General features: G+C 34.5%; 2 protein-coding genes and 1 pseudogene across 3 annotated transcripts in view; 2 read left to right on the top strand and 1 right to left on the bottom strand.

The window, feature by feature from the left end:
• Positions 1-24,484, top strand: part of LOC125843918 (TMV resistance protein N-like) — a 156,696-nt gene that overhangs the window by 24,820 nt on the left and 107,392 nt on the right. The gene's annotated exons all lie outside the window — the stretch shown is intronic.
• The window catches only part of LOC125843898 (8-hydroxygeraniol dehydrogenase-like), a 33,091-nt gene that overhangs the window by 6,626 nt on the left and 1,981 nt on the right, over positions 1-24,484 (bottom strand). Inside the window, exons 1-3 of one of the 2 annotated variants that reach the window (XM_049523122.1) lie at positions 3,581-3,644; positions 3,373-3,486; positions 1,935-2,271 (exon numbers count right to left, since the gene is read on the bottom strand). In XM_049523122.1, the coding sequence (XP_049379079.1) occupies positions 1,935-2,271; positions 3,373-3,452 (417 nt within the window). In that variant the 5' untranslated portion in view covers positions 3,453-3,486; positions 3,581-3,644. Of the gene's footprint in view, positions 1-1,934; positions 2,272-3,372; positions 3,487-3,580; positions 3,645-24,484 lie in introns of those variants that run through there. The other variant, XM_049523121.1, reaches the window with a different exon arrangement.
• LOC125843864 (TMV resistance protein N-like) lies at positions 14,243-22,332 on the top strand (annotated as a pseudogene).

Raw genomic sequence — 24,484 nt, forward strand, 5'->3', positions numbered from 1 at the left:
TTTAGCTTTCCAGCTTACATACTCGTACATTCCACGTACTGAGCCATTTGGCCTGTATCTTTTTATGATGCAGACACAGGTATTCAGGATCATCAACAGGAGATTCGTTGATACATCCGGGAGTTCTAGTTAGCTATGACAAGCCTCTTTGCTTCCGGAGGATTTCATTTACCTTTCAGTTGTATCAGTTGTTAGGAGGTCGTGGGTCTTGTCCCAGCTTCCATCTTTATCAGTTAGAGGCTTCATAGATAGACAATAGAGTTTCAGAAGTCTCTTCATTTATTTTGTTAAATGTTTTGAAGACTAAAGTTGCCTTTTATGGCGAGTTGTATATATATTCTATTATACAGAGTTTTCTTTTGAGTTAAAGATTTGTAAAGTTGAATTTATAAACTCTTATTCAGTTTTAAGCTCTTGTATGCTTAAGTTAGTATTCCGCTTGGAGTCAGCCAGGATGAGGGTTCGCTTGGGGACCAGCAATGGTTTTCGAGTGCCGGCCACGTCCAGGGTGTAGGTTCGGGGCGTGACATAATTAATCAAAACTTAGCCAAAAGGGCTCTTTTGGAAAACACAGTTCCCTTCTCACTCAAATGTAAAAACATTTACAAACCTCTTTGGGAATACTTAGTTCCCTAGTAGCTTTTGAGAAAAGGACTTAACTTTATGATCTTGACTTAACTTTAAACTTGAGACTCTTTACTTAACTTGGAACTCTACACTCTTGCTTGACTTTGAGACTTGAAACGAAGTTAAAACGTTCAATAACGACTCTTGAAAAGCCTGGAGGACTTGCTTGGACTTACTACTTAACATTACTTGACTTGACTCTAACTTCACTTTGATTTCGATCCTAACTTGCCTCGGATTGAACTAGTATTTAGATGAGTTTGGGATGTTTAGAAATACTTTGGGGTGTTGGAAACAACTAAGGAACATAGGTATAACACCTAGGAACATGCATGAAATAGTAGGGGATGAAAGGGGTAGGTTGGGGTCCTTGGCGCTCTGCAAGGCGCGGAGCGCCAGCCCTTGAAGTTCAGAAGGGTCTTGCTGGAGCGCCGCCCCAAGGGCTGGGCTTCAGAGCTCCTCTTGGGGCGCGCTGGCAGGTGCAACGCGCCAACCCCTAGCCCAGAAAACTCGACTTTTCTCCCTTGTTTTGCCAACTCTAAACCACCCTTACTTCAATGGATTCAACCCCAAACACTAAGGATAATAAAATCCGTCAACATACAAGAGATTCAACTCAAACACACAACCAAATCATGTCCCACAACCAACAATAACTTCAACAACACCAACAACAACTAACAACTTCAACAACAAACCGAATCTTTTCTCGAATAATAAAAATGAGTTTGGTGTGTGGGGGGAAGGATCAACCCACACTAAGAACTCACATACCTCGTAGGGATCACCCCCGACGATATCCACGAGGATCCTTGACGGAAACTCCTTGCTTGATCTTCTCTTCCTCCTCTTCTTCTTCTCCTTCTTCTCTTTCTTCTTCTCTTCTTCACTCAAGAACCCTTACTCTTTCTCTTTTACCATGGGAAAAAATGATCCAAATATCAGCCTAACACAATATAATCCCAAAACAAATGGCTGGGGAAAAGACCAAAATGCCCTTAAAATTTCCGGACGGATCCCTTGCCAACTGCCCAACTTTCAAAGGGTATAACTTGCTCATACGAACTCGGAATTGAGCAAACTCGGTGGCGTTGGAAAGATCATTCCACAAGCTTCGCAACCATAACTGGAACTACTCCTAAGTCATCCTGAGCTAGGAATTATGACTGCTCATAGTTGTCCAAAACTCACTGATTTCCACACTTAGCCAAATTTCCAGATTTTCAATTTTTTTATTCCAAAAATGACTATTTCCAATTTTTAAGCCTCTTCATAGTAATTTCAACTTACCGGATGTTACAGTGCATTCCAGGTTTATCTAGTCCGTAATATCTCAAAGGGCTATAAGTTGTGACCCCTGCACATAACAGGGGAGCTGCTTCCATTGGCAAATTATCAGGCCAACCAACGATAAAATGCTCGTTGACAACCATGAGATCGGAGTAACCACCGTGAGTGATGGTTCCATCAGAGTGAGTACCATTGGCTGTCAATACCTGTCCAGGACAGTAATTCTCGAGATCGTTGCTACAATTTTCACATTCGTTACATGATCCTACTAGATATCCAACGCCTATTTTGTCTCCGATTTTGAACTTGTCTGCCTTGTTACCAACCTCAGTTACCACTCCAACAATTTCATGCCTGAAAAATCAATTGAGATTGACATAAATTTTGATCTCATAAACTTAAAAACTATATTGACCTTCAAGGCATAACTTGTTAATCAATTTCACTATACATTTGGGTTTTGGCTACACATTTCTTAGTTGACTTAATCAAGCTTGTCCAGATGATCATTCAACTAGTAGTTATTATCGCAGAAAGTATATGACTTTCTGAGTGATAATATGAGAAATCAATCCGCCCTCTACCCCTTCCATCCAAGTATTTTTTTTAAAAATTGTTTGGTGTTAAAGACAACATCCACTTACATAATCTTCTTGAGGTTCAAAATTGTTTACCACATAGTGCAAATTTATGTTGTTCGGATTCTTCAAAAATATTGAAGCACTGTATCATATTTTGGAGGATCCAATACGTCTCGAAAGGTATGTTTGAAGAGTCTGACCAACATAGTTCCATAGTTCCAAGCAGATAAGAGAAGGAAATTGGAAGTGGCTCAGATTAGGATTTTTTTTTCCCCTGAAATATCAATATGTTTGTAGTATCTCTCAAAGCAGTCAGAATTCTAGTAATGAATATTCTTGCAAATTTTAATGGAAAAATGGATATTTTGTAAGTAGCGGAGCCAAGAATTCTAATAAAAATATATGGAGAGAAGTATTGAAAACAATTCTAAATTCGGTGTAACTTATTAGTTTCATTTTTGATCTATTGGCAACCTTAAAGAAACTCATTTACTTGACTAACTGAACTTAATATATACACTCCGATCTTGCAACATGGGTGAAATACACTCCTAAATTCTCGTCAAGTTTAGGGGGTTTTCAACACTTCTCTCAGCTTTTTATTAGGAGTCACATACTCCTACTAGAGTTTGAGACCACTTGCTATGTCATGTGGCAGATCGTAGGTATATCGAGGGTGTATCTAAGTTTAGTTAGTCAAGTAGAAGGATATTTTTAAGACTGTCAATAGTTCGGAGATGAAACTAATAATTTGATGATTCAACACTTTTTGCATAAATAGGTACAATTTTTTGTTATACACAGTAAAAATTTTCGACGATAGCAAATAAAAAACATTAAATTTTAAGAAGGCAAGTAAGATAAGTAAACATGCCTAGGTATAATGGGATATTTGGTGATGCCCCATTCATTCTTGATTTGATGAAGATCAGTATGACAAATTCCACAATACATAACTTTGAATTGCACATCTTTTTCACCTGTCCCCCTGTATCCATTTCAAAATCCAAATTAAACCTCAACAACAATAATAACGTATTCAGTATAATTTTACGAGTCGAAGAAATTAATAAAATTTGTACCTTCTTGAAAAATTGAGAGGAGAAAGTACCCCAGAAGTGTCTCTAGCTGCCCATCCAAATGCCTTAATTGNTCTGCTTCCTCCTTATAAACATCAGGAATTGCATTATAAAACCTTCCTTTTAGACACTCGAACATTGCACGTTCATGATTTAATTCCCTCTTCTCTGCATGAATTCGTACCACTTAAACTCACTTGATAAATGAAATTGAATGCGTTTTTTTCTTCTTCTAGATAATCCATACCTTGAGGAACTGATTCGAGGACTTTGATGCACAAACCAATTTGATGCTTGATGTCAGAGATTTCTGTTCTATAGTTGACGAGAAATGCTGGTCGCCAAAATCGTACATCCATATTGACAGTGCATCCAGCTTTGAAATCCAATCCTCGTAGTTGAATTCTTTTAGATGAGCAGAAACTTTATATTACTCGCTTTGACAGGGAAAACAAATAAGCTCGACTCACCAGACGTGTTTTTTAACCTAGTTGTTGCATCCCAATTTCTCCCTGCACAAAAATTAAAATGTTGGCTTACCTCGATTTCACCTCGTGGCGTAAATTACAAATGGGATCTACAACACCCGATTTACATATTTGGTCTATGACTGAGACGACCAAAAATTTGTTAACAATACAAACTCTAGTAAGAGCACCGCGATCAATTGATGGTTAGAATAAATCATGTTAAAATAAGTGAATTTGTTAGCTGCTATCCTAATTTATAGGAGCTTGTTGGCAGTAGATTTCTATTTTGTAGGTGTAGTTCTGTTTTAAGAGTTTGAGTTGCAGTAGGTAACTTAGTAGAATATTTTATCTTTAACTGTTTCGCAATTGTTAAGCTACCAGTTACGTTGGTTCCTGTTTTTCTGCACTTAGTCGTTGTAACTCACTTGTATAAAGAGAGCTTGCAGCAGTATAATAAGAAACACTTGCTCGATACATTTTTTTGGTTATTCTCTGTCTTTCTACTGAATATTTTATAACAAATCAAACACACACTGCACCTGTAAAGCATTGAGAGCTAAGGTAGTCTTTCCACTTCTTTTTATGGCCCATAAATCTGCAAAGACGAATATGAGGAAAACAATCAGATAACAAATCACAGAAACCTTGTTAATAAAACTTCATTGCACGAGGTTTAAAGCTCATGTTGCCCAGAAAACACATTTTTTTATGTATGCGACAGTAGTGCGTTGCTTAATCACAATTCGGCACCGAAATGCAACATACGTACGGCAAACACACTCCCTTACTTAACAGTTAAATTCATCCATACTGATATAAAAGCACTCATGCGCATTGAAGAGAGAAATTTCAGTGAAACAATTTATCAAACATCTAACAAAATGCATATCACAAATGTTCAAAGATAGAAGACATGAAAAACTATAAAAATCTGAAACCATCAAAAGTGATGATAAGTGTAAAGGAGAGAACGACGAAACACCTCTTGCCGGCGAGCGAAATCATCAAAAGTGTTGGCATTAAGCCTATTCTGTATCGATCTCTTTGTAATTGTCTCCACCCGATACACATACATTGTATGCTCCAATGGCCACCCACACTCGACTCTTAGCACAAAACCCTAATTATATTTCATTTACAGACCCAGATTGAAGGAAATTGAGAACTGAAAATAGCTAGGGCAGAGATTTGGGGGAGGTAATCGGTTGAGAGAGAAGCAGAGAGCATCGAGGAAGAGGGAATAGTTTAATTTTTTTCTAAAAGGATTTGAACTTAAAAGTAATTGCCACTTGAAAGTACTTTTATCTTTTACCTGCAAAAGTTTAATTACCGCAATAGGTGACTTTAGAATATAAATTAGTGGCATTTAATTAATTGCCCCTAATTAATTGTCACTAAAAGTCTATTTTGGTGTAGTGATAGTAGGTGGTTTATAAACCTCTTCTTTGTTTTATTTATTTATTTTTTTATTTAATACACATTCAAACAAAAAGTTATCCGCAAATCAAATTTAACACTTTCCTATATTTTCATATTCAATATTTATTTGTTTTTCTTTTCAATTTATTTTTAACATTGTCTTAATATTCAATTTAAATGGTTAACAGTGATTTAAAATAGATGAGATAGTATTGAATTTTTTTTCTTCCATATTAAAAATGGTTAATGCAATTTGCAGGGTTTGTGTATAAGTAAGAATGTAATAAAAAGTTTCAAAACTACCTATTTAATATAATACCTATATTTAATATAAAAGGACATGATCATATAATTTAGTGCATGTTTAGATTAAATTATTTTTAGATGCTTTTAAATTTTAAAGGAGAAAAGTGACTCACCTGATCAACCATTTTTGCGTAATACATCAATACTTTTTGAAGTTGCTAAAACTCCTCTTAAGCCAAGTCACCAACTAAACAACTGCTAAAATATGTACTAAGAAGCAAGACACATCTCATTAATCATAAAAAAGAAAATAAAAAACGCAGTTGCACATTCTTTGCTGAAAAATGACTATAACACCCAAAGTATTCGAGTCCATTAAAGAAGCCTCTCTCATAACCAACAAAAAAACTGAGCGCATTATTTATTTTTGTTGCTAATTGGAATATATATTGTTCATGACATTCACGTATAATGTAGGCTTCACAATTGTGGTAACCATTTGTTGTATTTTAAAATGGAAATTTGTTGATGCAGTTGCAATAATACTGACATAAGTAGTTTTTTCGATTTGAAATTTTCTATCTGGTTGACAAAACGTGTCTTTCACATTATTGACTGGTGTGCTCAATTATGTTTTAATTTCATATAAATAATATATTAATTTCAATAATAGATATGTAAATTATTGTTTTTTTGTGTGCTCACACGTAGGTGGTATCACCTCTACTTATATATATTGATAGATATTTATTTCTTTATTTTAAAATTTTAAATTAATTAATTTTGATAATTTATAAACTCTAACTTCTACATTTATAAAATTTATTTTTTAAAAATTAGACATATAGCATTTATTAGGAACAAACATATTTAATTTATTCAAAAAAAAAAAAATCAATACAGCAGTTTTTAAAGTAAGCAAATTTAAAAGAACGTATTTAATTTTGTTTTTTTAAATTTTTTGTTTTTTAAATTGTTATTTATGGAGTATTTAATATTTCCACAAATTTTGTGGTGCTGACACGTAAACGTTTCTTATTCTCCTTTTATATATATATATATATATATATGATTGTTCGATATTTTTCCCCAATACAACCAATATCTCTTTAAAGAAAATGATTATATGCCTCCGAGCCATCTTCGTTCTTCAATTATATTTCCTATTATTTTGTTTTTGGAACAAGATGACCCATAGTGTTTTTTAAAGTAAAGTTGTCTGCTTTCGGTGACAAAGAAAACCATTAACATAATTTACAATTTCAAAATATACTTTTTTTTTCATCCATAAATTAGTTTAAGGAGAGGGTCATCTGATTCACTTTTTCTTTTTTTGAAGGAATTTCCTAGTTACTTCTAATTAAGTTGGAAGAAAATCCTAATATAATAATTATAATTAGTTTAAAGAGATCATCTTTAAGCCATTAACATAATTTACGATTAGTTTAAGGAGATCATCTTTCGTTTTCTTTCTATACACATAATTTTTTGTGTTTTTTTTCAAACGTACAATTGAATCCATGGCATCTTCTTCTTCTTTTGCGAGTGATTCACAAAATTGTCCTCTATGGAAGTACGATGTCTTTCTAAGTTTTAGAGGTAAAGATACCTGTAAAACATTCACGAGTCACTCGTACGAAGGTCTGAGAAACAGAGGAATATTCACCTTTCAAGATGATAAAAGGCTAGAGCAAGGCGATTCCATCTCACAAGAACTCTTGAAAGCTATCGAAGAGTCTCAAGTTGCACTCATCATTTTCTCAAGGAACTAGGCTACATCGAGGTGGTGCTTGAATGAACTAGTGAAGATTATGGAATGCAAGGAGGAAGAAAATAGACAAACAGTCATACCGATCTTCTATGATGTGGATCCTTCACATGTTCGCCAAAGTGAGAACTTTGCAGGAGCATTGTAACAACTAGAAACAGACAATTGATAGAGAAGGATGCTGCAATATACGAAGTGCCTACACTACCTGACCATCATGCTATGCAAGTTTTCAATAAGCATGCTTTTAGAAAAGAAGTTCCAAATGAGTGTTTTAAGAAGTTATCGTTGGAGGTAGTAAATCAGGCTAAAGGCCTTCCTTTAGCCCTCAAGGTGTGGGGTTCTTTGCTGCATAAGAAAGGCCTAACTCAATGGACAAGAACTATAGACCAAATATAGAAAAAGTCTAATATAGAAATTGTTGAAAAACTCAAAATAAGTTATGATGGGTTGGAGCCCGAAGAGCAAAAGATATTTCTAGATATCGCATGTTTCTTCCATGGGCATGAAAGAAAACAAGTCATGAAAATTGTTGATAGCTGTGATTTTGGAGCTGAATATGGATTAGATGTTCTAATTGAAAAATCCCTTGTGTTCATCTCTAAATATGATAGAATTGAAATGCATGACTTGATTGAAGATATGGGCAAATACATAGTGAAAATGCAAACAGATTCCGGAAAACCTAGCAGAGTGTGGAATGTTGAAGATTTCGAAGATGTGATGATGGACAATATAGTAAGTTAGCTAAACAATGCAATAGTATTCATATTTCAAACATATATATATTTAGGCCTACGTGGCACTATATTGTGGGCTCAGCACGTGTTGACAATTTTTTCAAAGATAGTGTCACGTAGGCCGAAAAGGGGTAGAAAATTATATATAAAATAAGTTCGGGGGTAATAGGACCTTAGTAAAGGTTAGGTGTGTCTTGGGGATTTTGGGCACAGGCTGGGGGTACTTATGTATTTTCCCTAAAATTTATTAATATGTCACTTTAATGCATCTGTGAGACAATTGAGTACATACACGGTGAATTGCCTCACATCTTGCGAGTTGCATCATTTCTTGGTGCTCCATCTGTATTCATTTTTTCTGCAAGCCATTATTCGGCTTTTTAGTACCAAGTTTCAGAGTTTGAGTTTGCTGTATGATCTTTTTTATCGTACTGTCTGTTGTTTCTTGTCGAAATCGATCTTGATAAAGTAATACTAACATGTGTATCTCGATCAGTTTTAAGTTTTTTTAACAAGTTCTAGTTTTTTTGGATTTGGATTATTTTTGCTGTTCACAATGGGAACATGGTATTTGAGTGCAAAAGTGCATACGAACGGCACATATTTCCTCTGTTTGTACATAACTAGATTCTTGTGGTGAGAGAGATTCTCGAAAGAACTTTGGAATCTGTGAGTGACAGCTCTTTTGGATCAGAATACCTAGTTTCACAATGAAATGAATTCACAGCTTTGCCTTTGCTGACGAATACCTTTCAAAAACCATTTGCAGATGAATGTGCGGGAAGCAAGATAGTTGTGCCAAAACAGGTGAAGGAAAGAAGTCATGGAACCATCAGTAGGTCGCCGATCTTTCGGTCACCCCATCTCTTCCTGTCACTTTGCACTCCGATAGCCAGGCTGCAATTCATATCGCGAAGAACCCAGTTTTCCATGAACGAACGAAGCACATTGAACTCGACTGTCACTTCGTCCGGCAACAATTTCTAGCTGGTCTCATTTCCCTCTCATATCTACCCTCTCACTCTCAGCTCGCCGACGTTTTCACCAAGTCGTTATCTAGTCCTTCTCATAGATCGAATGTTCACAAGTTGGGGGTTGCTTCCTCTCCCTCCAGCTTGAGGGGGATGTTGGTGATGAAGAAGCTCAAACTCACGACAACAATGGAGGACAAAGGAAAGAAATAGTTTCAAAGTGTGAAGTGAACAAGGTTCAGACACATTTATTTCCTTTTAGACTTGTGCATCACAACCGTCCATCACAAGACAATAAAATTAAATCAAGACCGTTGGTTCAAAGTTTGATTGAGACACCTGGATGAGCTGACTCATCATTTTGGAAGCTTCCACAATATTGATATTTCAAATTATCTGATTTCTCTATTTTTTGTATAAATTAAAATTCTATATTATCTATAGGCTAGACAAATAGGATTTGTACAAGTGTCCTAGGCATAACAGATTTTGATTCCTTTTTTACTGTATTTATACATGTACAGCTTGAGAAGAAATACACAGTGAAAATTTCACAATTCCTATCGTTCTTTTCTTCCAAGAGAAAATAAAATAGATTGTTAGAGTGTGCCGATAGGAAAAAGAAGAGAAAGCAAGCACCTAAAGTCAAACAAAAATCAACAATGATTAGTGATATTGACAACTAAAAACTACAACAAAAATAAAATCAAATTAACGATTAGTGCATCGAATAAATTCTTACAAACGAATAGTCTATAGAGAAGGGATACAAACACGTCAAACGACGAAATAGCTCGCCTAAGAAAATGAAGGGGGTGAAAGAGTTGGAGAAACTTATAAAGAGAAAAAACTCTTGAACTGTGGAGCAAGGTATGTGTGTATATATTTGAAAAGTATAGGAATTTGAAAAGTATAACTTTAGAAGTCATAAAGACTTCACATAAATGACATACTAAGTTGTTTAAAAATTCAAGCAATGTTACTAATTTCAAGAAATTTAATTGATATCTTTATACTAATGTTATATGACAAATTTAATCCTTAAATTTATCGAATCTCAAAATAAATATTAAATGAAAAAAATATTTTGAATAATTTCATGAAAATAAATTAATAGTTAAAGGGTATTTTCGTAATTCAACTTTTGACTTAGATTCTTCCCACGTTTAGAAGAATCTGATAGTACAGAGGCCGGACGTCGAACCGAATGCTCATCATAAGTACCCTAGTAACCAATCACAAGTATCAAGTAACTGAGGCCGGACCTCTAACCGGATGCTCACCAGAAGTGCCCAAGTAACCAATCACAAGTATCAAGTAGCTGAGGCCGGACCTCTAACCGGATGCTCTATATAAGTATCTGGGCGATAGAGGTCGGGCCTTAAATCGAATGCTCTATATAAGTATTTGGGCGATAGAGGTCGGACCTTAAATCGGATGCTCCATATAAGTATCTGGGTGATAGAGACCGCACCTTAAACCAAATGCTCTATGTAAGTATCTGGGAGATAGAGGCCGGACCTTAAACCAGATGCTCTATGTAAGTATCTGGGCGATAGAGGCCAGACCTTAAACCGGATGCTCTATATAAGTATCTGGGCAATAGAGGCCGGATCTTAAACCGAATGCTCTATAAATGTGCCAATGTAGCTGCTGAAAGAGTTCCAATCGATCCATGCTCATAAATGTTCGTAGAACGCCATCCACACTTAGCCAATCAATGTAAGTCCTTGGAACCGAATCGAAAATTGAATTCAAATCGGGAAGCAGAACTAGTGTCGCCGACATAACTCGTGAAACCGTAACATCGGGAAAATAAGGATAACTATCGTCGGAGCAAGCGTATCGCCTAGCTAAGGCCCAAACTATCAGACTCAAGTCTGCTACACCACTCTACAGGGATCTAAGCCGACCGAGCGACGTCGGGGTAAAACTAAGGCAGATCGGTTCCAAATCATGCATTTCTAAGGCAAGACCTAGTTAAACCTAAACTAAGGCTCAACATGCTTCAAATAAACAGTAATCAAACATACAAGTACTCCACATAGCAAGAAGAGTCAATTAGTAACACAAAGCATGCTCACAGTTACCCGATAATTCTTGAAATAGATCGAAAACATGATTTCTAAACACTTATGCATGATTCAATAACTACCCAACCCAAATCCCAACTAATCAGCATGCATTCACATTCTCGATCTCAATCTAAGAGAGGGAAGCCGTAGTCTACCTGCAGGCCGATCATACGCGCTCCAAAATCACTTCTCTGGAGCTTTCCCTTTCTGAACGGCCTCAAAACGCTACCCCGCTATCAAAAATAGAGTCACAACGTTATTACGGTCGTTTAGACACCAAAATCACAACAAATGGAGAAGGGTCAATTTTGGAGTCAAAACGAGATTGTGGGACCCGCTTCGAACTGTCCAAATTTGACTATGTCAAGACACCCTAAACAGTACCCCAAACTTGTATTCCAAAATGGAACACAATTCGGGGCTCAAAATGCAGCAAAAACCAACAAGCAAGAAAAATCACACTTTAATCAACTAAAAGAAAACCTACAGCAGTATAAACTCAAAATCTACGAGTATCTAATGGTGCCCAACACTCCTTGAACACTCTACAATGAAGCCATGACAATTTCCAACACGTAGGACTTCAAATCACCCAAAATGGAGCTAAAATGAGTGAGATATGACCAAAACAAGGATGCCAAAAACAAAAGCTCGAAAAAGGGTACAACAGTCAGGTTTATCGCAAAATTTACCTCGAACTACGTGCACCCGACAACTTTCGAACACTCTACAGTGAATCCACCAAAAATATGAAGCTCCTGCACTTTGAATTGCCTAAATCGGATGAAAGATGAGAGAGTTATGAGGGTTTGAAGTTTGGAAAATGTTGCTGTTATTTCTGCATTTATAGCAGATTTTCTGCAATTTTTTCCAAAAACTTAAAAACTCTGACGGGGTGCTCCGAACTCGTTCGGAACCCCGTGCACGCAGACGAGATATGCAATCATACCAAATTCGATATTTCGGACTCAATGACACAGTCAAAATTTCCATATGAGGTCATCTTGATAAAAAGTGGGTTCCACACCCAAATGTCATTTTAAGTCAAAACCCACAAAAGAGCTCCGAAAAATATCAAAAACCTCGAGACACAAAACAAAGGTCAATCTAGACCAAACTTAACATTCTGAAGCTAACTGCACTGACGGAATTCTCATCCGAGCGTGTTTATTCAGAATGTTGACCAAAGTCAAACTTAGACTTAAACTTAAAGTTAAAACGCCTAATCACACTGACTCACACTGAAAACCTTGAGAGTCATGCCGACCATGCTACTAGACTAAAATGACCCTTCCAGAGCTGATGGAATCATCAAAATTGGATTCCGATCTCATCTTCTTGAACTTTTGATCGAAAATGATCGTTCAAGGTTCATAAGCTCCAAAACACTAAAACTCACACCATAACCAAACGAACGACCAGGTGTCCGAACTGTCAGTCCCAGCAAGTCATAAATGACTTGGGGTTGCTACAGGAATGCTCTAAACGACACATAGAAGGCAAGACCCATAAATGACCAGGAGGGTCATTATAGGTAGAGTCATAATTATTCCTTCATTCTTAATTAAATATTTTGAATTTGTAAAAAAATTCAGGGTATCTTGTCAAGGTACCCCCAAGAATCTTCCAAATAGAGTTAAAAGTGTATTTTATTATATCACTTATTATGTTGAGGTTCAGAGATGAGTAAGTGTTTTTCTAAAGTTTTAAATGATTTTATTCCTTTATCCTTTACATTCAGTTGAGTTTATGTTTTATCTATTGCAGTCTTATCAGTTCAGTTATTTGGTTACTCATCAATATTGCATACTCGTACATTCCATGTACCGATGTCATTCGACCTACATCCTTTTATGATGCAGATACACGCGTTAAGGATTATCAACATGCGCTTCGTTGAGATCACTCTACACTCCAGTTAGCTTTGGTGAACCTCTTAGTATCCCAGAGGTCTCCACATTTACGTTATAGTCAATTGTCTTGAGATGTCGTGGGTCTTGTCCCTACATCCATCTTGAGTAATAATGACTTCATAGATAGACATAGTTGAGGAGTTTTTTGTAATTACTTTCTTTTGAGTATTGTACAAACTTTTTTAAAGGTTGAGTATTTGAGTTCCATGAAATAAATTTAGTTTTAAGCTTATGTATGCTTGGGTTAGTCTTGCGCTTGTAGTCAATCAGGATGAGGGTTCGCTTGGGGACCAACAATGGTTCTCGAGTGCCGGTCACGTCCAGGGTATAGGCTCCGGGTGTGACATAGATTACTGGGAGGTGAAGATACTCGTAAAACAATTACGAGTTACTTGTAAGAACTTTTAACAAGGAGGAGGATAATCACCTTTTAATTGATAAGAGGCTAGAGCATGTCGATTCCTAGAAGAACTCTTGAAAGCTTTCAAATACTCTCAAGTTGCATGCCCTCGTCATTTTCCCTTAAATAAAAGGAAAGATACGTTCTTTTTTAAGCGGACTAAAAAATAAAAATAATTGAAACAAAATGTGTATTTTCTATTTGAATTTTAAATAAAATTACAAGCTAAGGCAACCAAATTTCTTATTTTCCATTCATAAATGAGGGCCATCTAATTCATTTTTTCCATTCATAAATGGGTTTGTACTTTTAGCTGTCCATCATGTACCTATCACTTTGGAGTTTTGGGTCTTTGAAGGAATTTCCTACTTCCTTCTATTAAAGTTGGATGAAAATATTAAACAAATTGATTTTTTTTGTTTATAAAGGACTAGATTCTGTGCTAGATAAATAGATTTGCAAAAGAACACATGTAGCATTTTCCATATAATTTGATTCATCAGATATTTTCCAAAGTACAGTCTTTTGTTGTTGCAGCTTCATCCACTTATATTTTGAGCTGTCCATTTTGTTTGTGGACCCCATAGCAATAATTCAATACTAGACCCCATCTTCCTGTATATATTATAATAATATAACTTTGTCCCAAATATCATCAATTCTATCTATCCACACACTTCTCTAATCTTTCTTCTCAAATTTCAACAAATTAACCGAATCCATGGCTTCTTCTTCTTCCTCCTTTGCGAGTAATTCACAATACTGTCCTCGATGGAAGTACGTTGTGTTTCTAAGTTTTAGAGGTGAAGATACTAGAAAAACATTTATGGGTCATTTATATGAAGGTTTGAAAAACAGGGGAATTCTCACCTTTCAAGATGATAAAAGGCTAGAGCAAGGGGATTCCATCCCAGAAGAACTCATGAAAGCTATAGAAAAGTCTCAAATTGCACTCGTCATTTTCTCAAGGAATTATGCTACGTCAAGGTGGTGCTTGAATGAACTAGTGAAGATCATGGAATGTAAGGAGGAAGAAAATGGACAAACAGTCATACCAATCTTCTATGATGTGGATCCATCACATGTTCGAAACCAAAGTGAGAGCTTTGCAGTAGCATTTGCCGATCATGAATCAAAGTATAAAGATGATGTTGAGGGGATGCAGAAGGTTCAAGGATGGAGAACTGCCCTAACTGCTGCCGCGAATCTTAAAGGATATGATATTCGTGATGGGTGAGTTGAAACACATAATTGCTTTTAATGGAAAAAAAATATATAACAATATGTTTCTATTACCCTGAGCTATAATGTTTCCTATTTAGTAATTGATTTCCCCACATGTCAACAATCAATCTCTTATTTATGCAGGATTGAATCAGAGAAAATTCAACTGATTGTCGACTTCATCTCTTCCAAATTTTGCAAGAGTGATTATTCATTATCTTTTTTGCAAGATGTTGTGGGAATAAATGCTCATTTAGAGAGACTAAAATCTCAACTTCAAATAGAAATCAATGATGTCCGGATTGTAGGAATCTGGGGAACAGGAGGAATCGGTAAAACAACAATAGCAAAAGCCATCTTTGATACTCTATCTCATCAATTTAAAGCAGCTTGTTTTCTTGCAGATATTAAAGAAAATGTAAGACTGAATCGACTACATTCCTTACAAAATACCCTTCTCTCTGAATTGTTAAGAAAAAAAGACAACTATGTCAATAATAAGTATGATGGGAAATGCATGATTCCAAGCAGACTTTCTTCTATGAAGGTGTTGATTGTGCTTGATGACATAGATCATGGTGATCATTTGGAGTATTTAGCAGGTGATGTTGGTTGGTTTGGTAATGGCAGTAGAGTTATTGTAACAACTAGAGATAGACATTTGATAGAGAAGGATGTTGCAATATACAAAGTGCCTACACTACCTAATGATGAAGCTATGCAATTGTTCAATCAACATGCTTTCAAAAAAGAAGTTCCAAATGAGTGTTTTAAGAAGTTGTCGTTGGAGGTAGTAAATTACGCTAAAGGCCTTCCTTTAGCCCTCAAGGTGTGGGGTTCTATGTTTCATAAGAAAGGCATAGATAAGTGGAAAATAATTGTAGACAAAATAAAGAATAAGTCTAATTCAGAAATTGTTGAAAAACTCATAATAAGTTATGATGGGTTGAAGCCTGAAGAGCAAATTATATTTCTTGATATCGCATGTTTCTTTCGTCGAAAATACATAATGAAGTCATGCCAATTGTTGAGAGCTATGATTCTGGAGCTGAATTCATATTGGACGTCTTAATTGACAAATCCCTTGTGTTCGTCTCTAAATATGGTAGAATTGGAATGCATGACTTGATTGAAGATATGGGCAAATACATAGTGAAAATGCAAAACGAACCTAGTAGAATATGGAATGTTGAAGATTTCGAAGATGTGATGATGGACAATATGGTAAGTAAGCTAAACAATGCAATAGTATTCATATATATATATATATATATATATATATATATATACTTTGTTCCTCTAGTTTCATATACTCACACAGAAGTCATTTAAGTGGATTGTACATGACATGTGAAGTTATGATTTGTTGACTTATAGGGGACCAGGGCAGTGGAAGCAATCAGGTTTACTTACTTTAAAAAACTAAGCTTTAGCAAAGAGGCAACGAAGAATATGCAAAAGCTTAGGATATTAGACATACGGTGTTATCCTGATGCATGGACTTCCCAAAGAGATTCAAAAGATGGCTCCATTGAGTACCTGCCCAACAACTTGTGTTGGTTTGTGTGGCATTTCTATCCTTGAAAGTTATTGCCAGAAAATTTTAATTCCAGAAGGCTTGTTCATGTTGATCTCCGATGGAGTTCATTGCATTATTTATGGAATGAAACAAAGGTACCATCCTATTTGAGATACTTCCTATTTTTAATTGTCCTATAATTATATATGATTCTTGTTTTTAAATGAAATAAGTTATTAATTCCATAAACTCAAACTAATGTATTTTACATTACTAGTTCTAGGAACGTGCTTTGCACGTTTGTCTGCTATTACTATATAAAATTTGTATAGTGGGTGAAAGAGTTATGGTGTTTTCGAAGCGAAAACACAAATTTAAACAGAAGAAGTTAACTAAAATACTTCCTCAAAAAGCAATTTCAAAAAGATGAAGACACTTAATCAATATATATCAAGGAGAATTGTTATTGCCTTTATATATTATAGATCTTGAAACAAAAAATATTCTAAACTTACTTTCACAATTATCTCCTATAAATTCAAAGTGTTTAAATAGAGAAATGCGGAGAGAATAAAATAATAACTACAATCTACAGATATATAAAATCTTTCATTTCATTTCTTGTAATTTTCTCTTACCTTTTTCACGTTTCAGAGCGAGGCCATATATATATATATATATATATATATATATATTAGAGGCATGTGATGCATCATAGAAATATAATGCCAATGGAGTTCGACCAATTCTATAAACTTATATAATCAAACTATATTGCTTTTTTTTCTATGTTTTAGTAACAATTATACATAAACTTAAAAAGAGTAAATTTTAAGAGACTCACAATTTTTTTAAATCCATGATACTATTGTTAATACAAAATTGTTTAAATTAACATACTATCAAATATGTTGCTAGTGTAATTGAAAAAATATAAGAATTTGTTATTGTAAAGATATTGTTGACCTTTTTGTTTGTAAATGTATAAAATGATTTGGAAAACTTGAGCAATTTCTTATAATGTATTCCCATTATTCATATAAAATAACGGTAGTTTCAAAGAATAATTTGTTCTTCTTAATTTTTTCTCTTTAAATGATGCATATGACTGGATAAAATCATAAGTACATGTTTTGTCTATATATCAATCTCTTGTTTGTAAGCATTATAAGAAGAAAAAAGAATTCACTTGGAATTATCATAAGTAGGAAAAATTAAAGTCACTGTTATGAAGATAGCTACTTTAATCAGAAACGCTTGAGGCAACCAAAATGTTCTGGGAGATTCAACATGATTAGTTTATCCTTAAAATAGTTAATAATAAATATAAATTTGAATTAATTAGTTTTATTATATTTATATCCAAAAGATAAAAGAAATGAAGAATACGAAGGTATAATAACCAATTACAAAGTATATTTGAAAATTCAAAAACATGGAGATATGAAAAATAAAAATTCACTTACAATTTGTATTTGCTGAACTTCCATCTTGTAACCATGCCAATATACATATTTCTCAACAAAAAGAAGATAAATATATATGAATAAAATTATTAAGAACACAAATATAAGAATTAGTAAGGATTCTTACAATTAAAAATTTATAATCATTTTTTTTTACAAATGGTGCATATTAATCTACAAAAAGCAAGATGATCACAAATTTGTAGAGTTGTCATAATGGGATTGGCCCACTAGGCCGGTCCAACCCAACCCTTGAATCAAATGGGGTTGGGCTTAATTTTTTTAGCCCATTTAGGAGTGAGGCTTTTTAGCCCAGCCTCATTTGGCCCGCTGGCCTCGTAGGCCCAACTTGCAAGCCTAAGAGGCTAGCCTGCGGGCTATGAATTTTAAAAATATTTATTATATATATTTTAAATAGTGTTTTACTTGTTAAGATTTTTTCAATAAATATTTTTAAAATATCAATATAAAATCAAGACTACATTTTTTACATATCTTTTACATTTTAGAGTCATTAGCCCACTAAATTTTCTTATTAGCCCAAGTCCATTACTCCATTATAACTATGAATCTTTAACCTCTTTTACTTTTTTTTTTATGCCTAATTTTTCATTTCTCTTTTATTGTCTTGTTTATGAAAATAGTAATCATGTAATGTTTTTTGCTCGGATGAAACTTATGAATGTTGTATCTTGACTATTATGTATTTGTTTTGTAAATCTTCACTGAAGTATGTGTCATTCATCAACGTTCGTATTTTTTCTAAGAGGAAAATGTTGTTCGTTTTTTGGTTGAAGAACCAACCCGTCCCAACCCGTGGCCCGCTTAGGGTTGGGTTGTGTTGCTATTTTATAGGCCCTTAATTAAAAGGGTCAGCCCGTCCCAACCCATTTAACTCTATAGCCTGTTAGGGTTGGGTTGGGCTAGCCTATTTTGACAGCTCTACAAATTTGGATGAAAGAAGGGAATATGTTGCTGGTGAGTGTCTTTGATAGACTCTTCATTAGCCCCACTTATTATAAATTAAAATTAGAAGTTATTTTTTGACTCTTCATTATCCACATTTGGTATATTACCAAGAATAACTTCCTCAAGCATTTACTACACAAAACTAATAGGCGTATTTAGTCCATTTTTTGATAACATTTGTTGAATTTAAGTTCATATTTTATTAGTTAGTAATGCAGTAATTAGAAGGGTATGTTCACTCTTTTTTGATTAAAAATTATATGAGTAGAAAAACGATGGGATAGAAAATTTAATATCCCAAGGAATTTGAACCATTGTGTCTAGATGCATGAATTTAAATAAAATTATTATTTAATATTAAATTAGTTATATACTAATATCTAATTTAGTTTAGGGATAAAATAAGGGCAGAATGGTAATTCAACTTTTTAGTTAGGAGCTTCCCACTTATAATAATATACTAGTTTTTTTGCACGTGATTACCAATTCAGAAAATATATGTTATGGTAAATAGTATTGCTTATTTAAGTGAAGATTTGAATAGTTAACACAAAATAATATTGTAGATTATTCTATGAATGTTCAATGTGGATCGTCATATATATTTCTTTTTCACGTGAACCTATGAAGATGGTGAATGAAAGTTTTATTAGTTAAATGCAATAATTGTATATATTTATTTCAATTTGATGAGGTTCAAGCATGTAATTAGTCGTATCTCACTAAAATTACCTTATAGACGACATTTGTTGTATATTTTTCTTGTAATCTAACCAGATGGGCTTTGTACGTGTATTCCACGTTAAACTGTTTAGATGTCATATGAAGATGTGGAGAGAACAACTACATTTTATCTTTTAGAACTATTTTTTATATGTTAATTTGTAATTTATATACAGATAGTTATTTGACTTTCCATAGTTAACTCAGAAAGGTTTCATTTTTTTAACCGGAAAANGTAAAAAATGTGACATATAAAATGGGACGGAGGGAGTATAAGATAAGAAATCAAAGCAGATACTATAAGCATAATAAGAATATGTATTTCTAATGAGTTTAATCAATCATACCTCACAATAATCCCTGCAAATGAGTTTAATCAATCATATCTCACAATAATCCCTGCAATTAATTGAGAAACTTTTAATCTATACACCAACATTCAATAGTATATATATATAAATAAAACTTGAAATGCATAACAATAATTATATCAAACAAAATTATTCTTCTTATTTGTGTACTTTGTTCATTAAAGTAAATTTACTAGTTTCCATATAAAGTAAAATCAAACAATTTCTCATTTCACACGTTGAGTTATAATATAAACATGTCGTTTACTATCATTCTCTCTGTGTTTTGAATAGCTGCAGCAATTTCTGTCTCTACGAAGGATAGATCTAAGTTGCTCCTACAGCCTGAAGAGAACACCAGATTTCAAGGGGATGCCAAATTTGGAGTATTTGGATTTAAGTCATTCTAGGAGTCTTGAAGAAGTTCATCCTTCCCTCAAGTATTGCAAAAAACTCATTGAGTTAAATTTGTCTTATTGTACAAAACTTGAGAAGTTTCCATATGTTAATGTGGAATCTCTTGAATCTTTGAATCTAAAATACTGCGATAGTTTAGAGAAATTTCCAGAAATCCTTGGAAGGATGGAGCAGGGAACTGCCAGAAAGATTATGACGTCAGGCTCTGGGATAAGGGAACTGCCATTATATTTCTTGGATCACCAACCTCATCTTATAGAGCTACATTTGGATGGCATAAAAAACCTTGCATCTCTTCCAAGCATCATTTGTAAGTCGAAAGGTTTGGTGAAGCTACATGTGTCGAATTGGTCAAAACTTGAAAGCTTGCCAGAAGAGATAGGTGATTTAGAAAACTTGGAGGAGCTTCATGCCAGGAATACTCTAATCTCACGTCCTCCGTCTTCCATCGTCCGGTTGAACAAGCTTATAAGTTTGAGTTTTAGACAACATAGATCAGAAGATGGAGTGTTCTTTATGTGCCCTCAGGTGAATGAAGGGTTACTCTCATTGAAATCGCTGGATCTCAGTTACTGCAATATAAAAGATGGAGGACTTCCGGAAGACATTGGATCCTTATCCTCTTTGAAAAAGTTGTATCTCAAGGGAAATAATTTTGAGCATTTGCCTCGTAGCATATCCAAACTTGGTGCTCTTGAATACTTGGACTTATCACATTGCAAGAGACTTACACAGCTGCCAGAAGACATTGGATGTTTATCCTCTTTGAAAGAGTTGTATCTCAAGGGAAATAATTTTGAGCATTTGCCTCGTAGCATATCCAAACTTGGTGCTCTTGAATACTTGGACTTATCAGATTGCAAGAGACTTACACAGCTGCCAGAAGACATTGGATGTTTATCCTCTTTGAAAGAGTTGTATCTCAAGGGAAATAATTTTGAGCATTTGCCTCGTAGCATATCCAAACTTGGTGCTCTTGAATACTTGGACTTATCAGATTGCAAGAGACTTACACAGCTGCCAGAAGACATTGGATGTTTATCCTCTTTGAAAATGTTGCTTCTCTGTGGAAATAATTTTGAGCATTTGCCTCAAAGCATATCCGAACTTGGTGCTCTTCGATTCTTGTACTTATCAAATTGCAAGAGGCTTACACAGCTGCCAGAATTTCCACAGCAATTACACACAATAGATGCAGATTGGAGCAATGATTTGATCTGTAATTTGTTGTTTCAGAATATCTCATCATTGCAGCATGACATCTCTGTTTCAGATTCCTTGTCACTAAGAGTGTTTAGGAGTTCGGGGACGGATATCCCAAGTTGGTTCAAGTATCAGGGAATGGGCACAAGTGTATCAGTCAATTTGCCTAAGAATTGGTATGAACCGCATAAGTTCTTGGGATTTGCTATATGTTACTATGGCGATTATTATATTAATTGCATCACAGCTCATTTGATTCCCTTATGTGATGATGGGATGTCGTCGATGACCCAGAAATTTGCCTTATCCAGCCATTCACAATATAGTTCTCATATTATTAAATTTATTTTGGTACCTCTTGGTGGCTTATGGGATGCATCTAATGCAAATGAAAAATCACCAAATGACTATGGACGCATTAAGTTAGATGTTTTTGGAGAAGAGAAGGAATTTGGAGTTCGTTTGTTGTATAAAGATGAAGAAGAGGCCACTTGCTCTAAGAAATGATTTAAGCTGGGTAGAGTTCTGGGTTTCGCTCACTGCTGGAGGAAGAAGAAGAACGCACAGGGTCGGGTCAAGCTGTAAATTTGGTGTGCTGCGCGTGAATTGGGCTGGGAACTCGGGTTGACTGGAATAAAAAAGAGGCCACTTGCTCCTCTTCTATGAAGCTCTTTCCCACAAGCTGGGGATTATAGCTTAAATATAGGTAGGTATACACCTCATGAAATTGTGTTCTCTGTTTATATATAAATTATTTCTTCTCATTCTTTCTTCTATTGGCAATAGGTGATGAACGTATCAGTAATCAGCAGCGAGTTTGGGGACACTGCCTATGAAGGGAACAGGTACAATTTTGGGTTGGCAAAAATTCATTCTTTTTATATTTCATTTCGAAATATAATCACATGTACCTCTTGATGGCTTATGGGATGCATCTAATGTAAATGGAAAAACATTAATAATTAAATTAGGAAGAAATTTTTGGTGGAATAAATATATATCCATGTAGATATGCCACATAGGCACCACGTAGGATGATAAAAGTAGGAGACATGACACTTAATGGTTCAAGGGCAAATATGTGTCTAAAGTTGGTTGGTAGGGGCAAATATATCAAAAAAGTATGACGAAGGTAAATATAAACCTTTTCTGAGAGTACAGGAGTAAATTTGATCCTTTTCCGTATAATAAACGCTTAACTTTTATTCATTGATATATCGGACACATAATTTAGGGTAAAAATGTATCCATATTGGGTGTTTATACTCAAATTTACCACATAATTATTTAAGTAATATGTATTTTTATCTTATTTTTTAATTGATTAAAGTTTAAATGATTTATTAATTGGGTATAAATACATCGTGCAGGTAAATATTTACCATAATTTAGCTAAACTTAATTAACAATTTGATATTTCTTATTCCTATTAAAATAATTCCATTGGCATTATAGATATTATATATTGCATTTTGCTCTACTCACTGAAGGATAGTCATACGCATACATAAAGAAAGTCGATATGTGCTGCGACAAAACTATACTTGTTAATTTAGAAGCAAAAATTTAACCGTACTCGATGTTTATACTGATTCAATGAATATATGATGACTAGGTACAGTTAAGAGTTAAGTTTTGAGAATTCTTTCGAACATTCTAAGAAAGTCGCTTTGAGTCCTTTTGAGGAGTCTTCTATAACTTCTAGTAACTTGTTTTAAGACTCGAGCAAGTGAGTATGAGGATGAAAAAAATGTATTCATGAGTCTACCTTGTCATCATGAGATAGAATTCATAATTCACATTTAAGAGAAAGTTAAGAGCAGAGTTCAAGAAAAGCTTATGAGTTCAATTCGGAATCCTTCGAGATCAACTATCAATTTGAACTAAATTCTGAGAAAGTAAGTATGAGAATGAGAAGAGTTGTATTCACGAGTTCCAAATTATTAAGTAGACCTCGAGTCGAGTCGTTCATGCTCATAACTTCCGCGTGAACTCGATCAGTTGAGTACCTTTGCGAGGAGTAGTATCTTCAAGTTCTAAGTCTTGAGTAATAAGTTTCTAATACTTTGAGATTATATTTCTAATCATTGGACTATTACATGTTACCCACGAAGTCTTTGGGTTGAGTCGTTCATGCTCATAACTTCCGCATGAACTTCATCAGTTGAGTATCTTGAGATGAGGAGTATCTTTGAGTCCTTGAGTTGAGTAGTTCATGCTCATAATTCCGCATGAACCCTCTGAGTTGATCATTCTTGAAATGAGTCGTATCATTGAAGTTCTTGAGTTCCAAGTATTGAGTTTTATCTATGGTTATTGAAAACCTTGCATTGAGTCATTCATGTCCCTAATTCAGCATGAACCATATTTTAAAAAGTCTTTTACAAATGTTTTAACTTTGTTTTAACACTTAAGCTTTGAAGTTAAGTAAAGAGTAAGAGTAAAGTCTTTTATAAACGTTTTAACTTTGTTTTAAGACTCAAGTTTTCAAGTTAAGCAAAGAGTAAAGAGTTGAGTTCATTTCTCAAAAGCTTTTAGGGAACTAAGTATTCCCAAAGAAGTTTATAAATGTTTTCACATTTGAGCAAGAAAGGAACTATGATTTCCAAAAGAGCCTTTGGGCTAGTTTTCAGTAAAGGGAACATTGATTCCAAGAGAGCCTTTGGGCTAAGCTTTGAGCAATTATCTCAAAACTAAAGAAAGAGGTGTTTAAAATAGGCATGAGCTAAAGTATATTTTGGGAGTAGTATTGAGCACCGAATTGGAGACGCGAGTTCATATTAACTCAAATCTCCATAAGAACCATGTAGCCAACATGGGATTTAACGGGTCATACTTTTTAGATGATCACGTAAGTTAAGCTAGTGGATCCACTAAGTTAAGTAAGGTCCTATACCGATGGCAAGGTATAGGATGGTCCTTGGCAGCGTGAGGTAAAGTGTTGTATCATTACTATAGCTCTTAAGTGATGGTTGCCGGTTAGAGAAACTCCCACAAAAGTTATTGTATTATATATACATCAGTTTATTGTATT

Source organism: Solanum stenotomum, chromosome 11 (assembly GCF_019186545.1).
Source record: "Solanum stenotomum isolate F172 chromosome 11, ASM1918654v1, whole genome shotgun sequence".
Classification (NCBI taxonomy): Eukaryota; Viridiplantae; Streptophyta; class Magnoliopsida; order Solanales; family Solanaceae; genus Solanum; species Solanum stenotomum.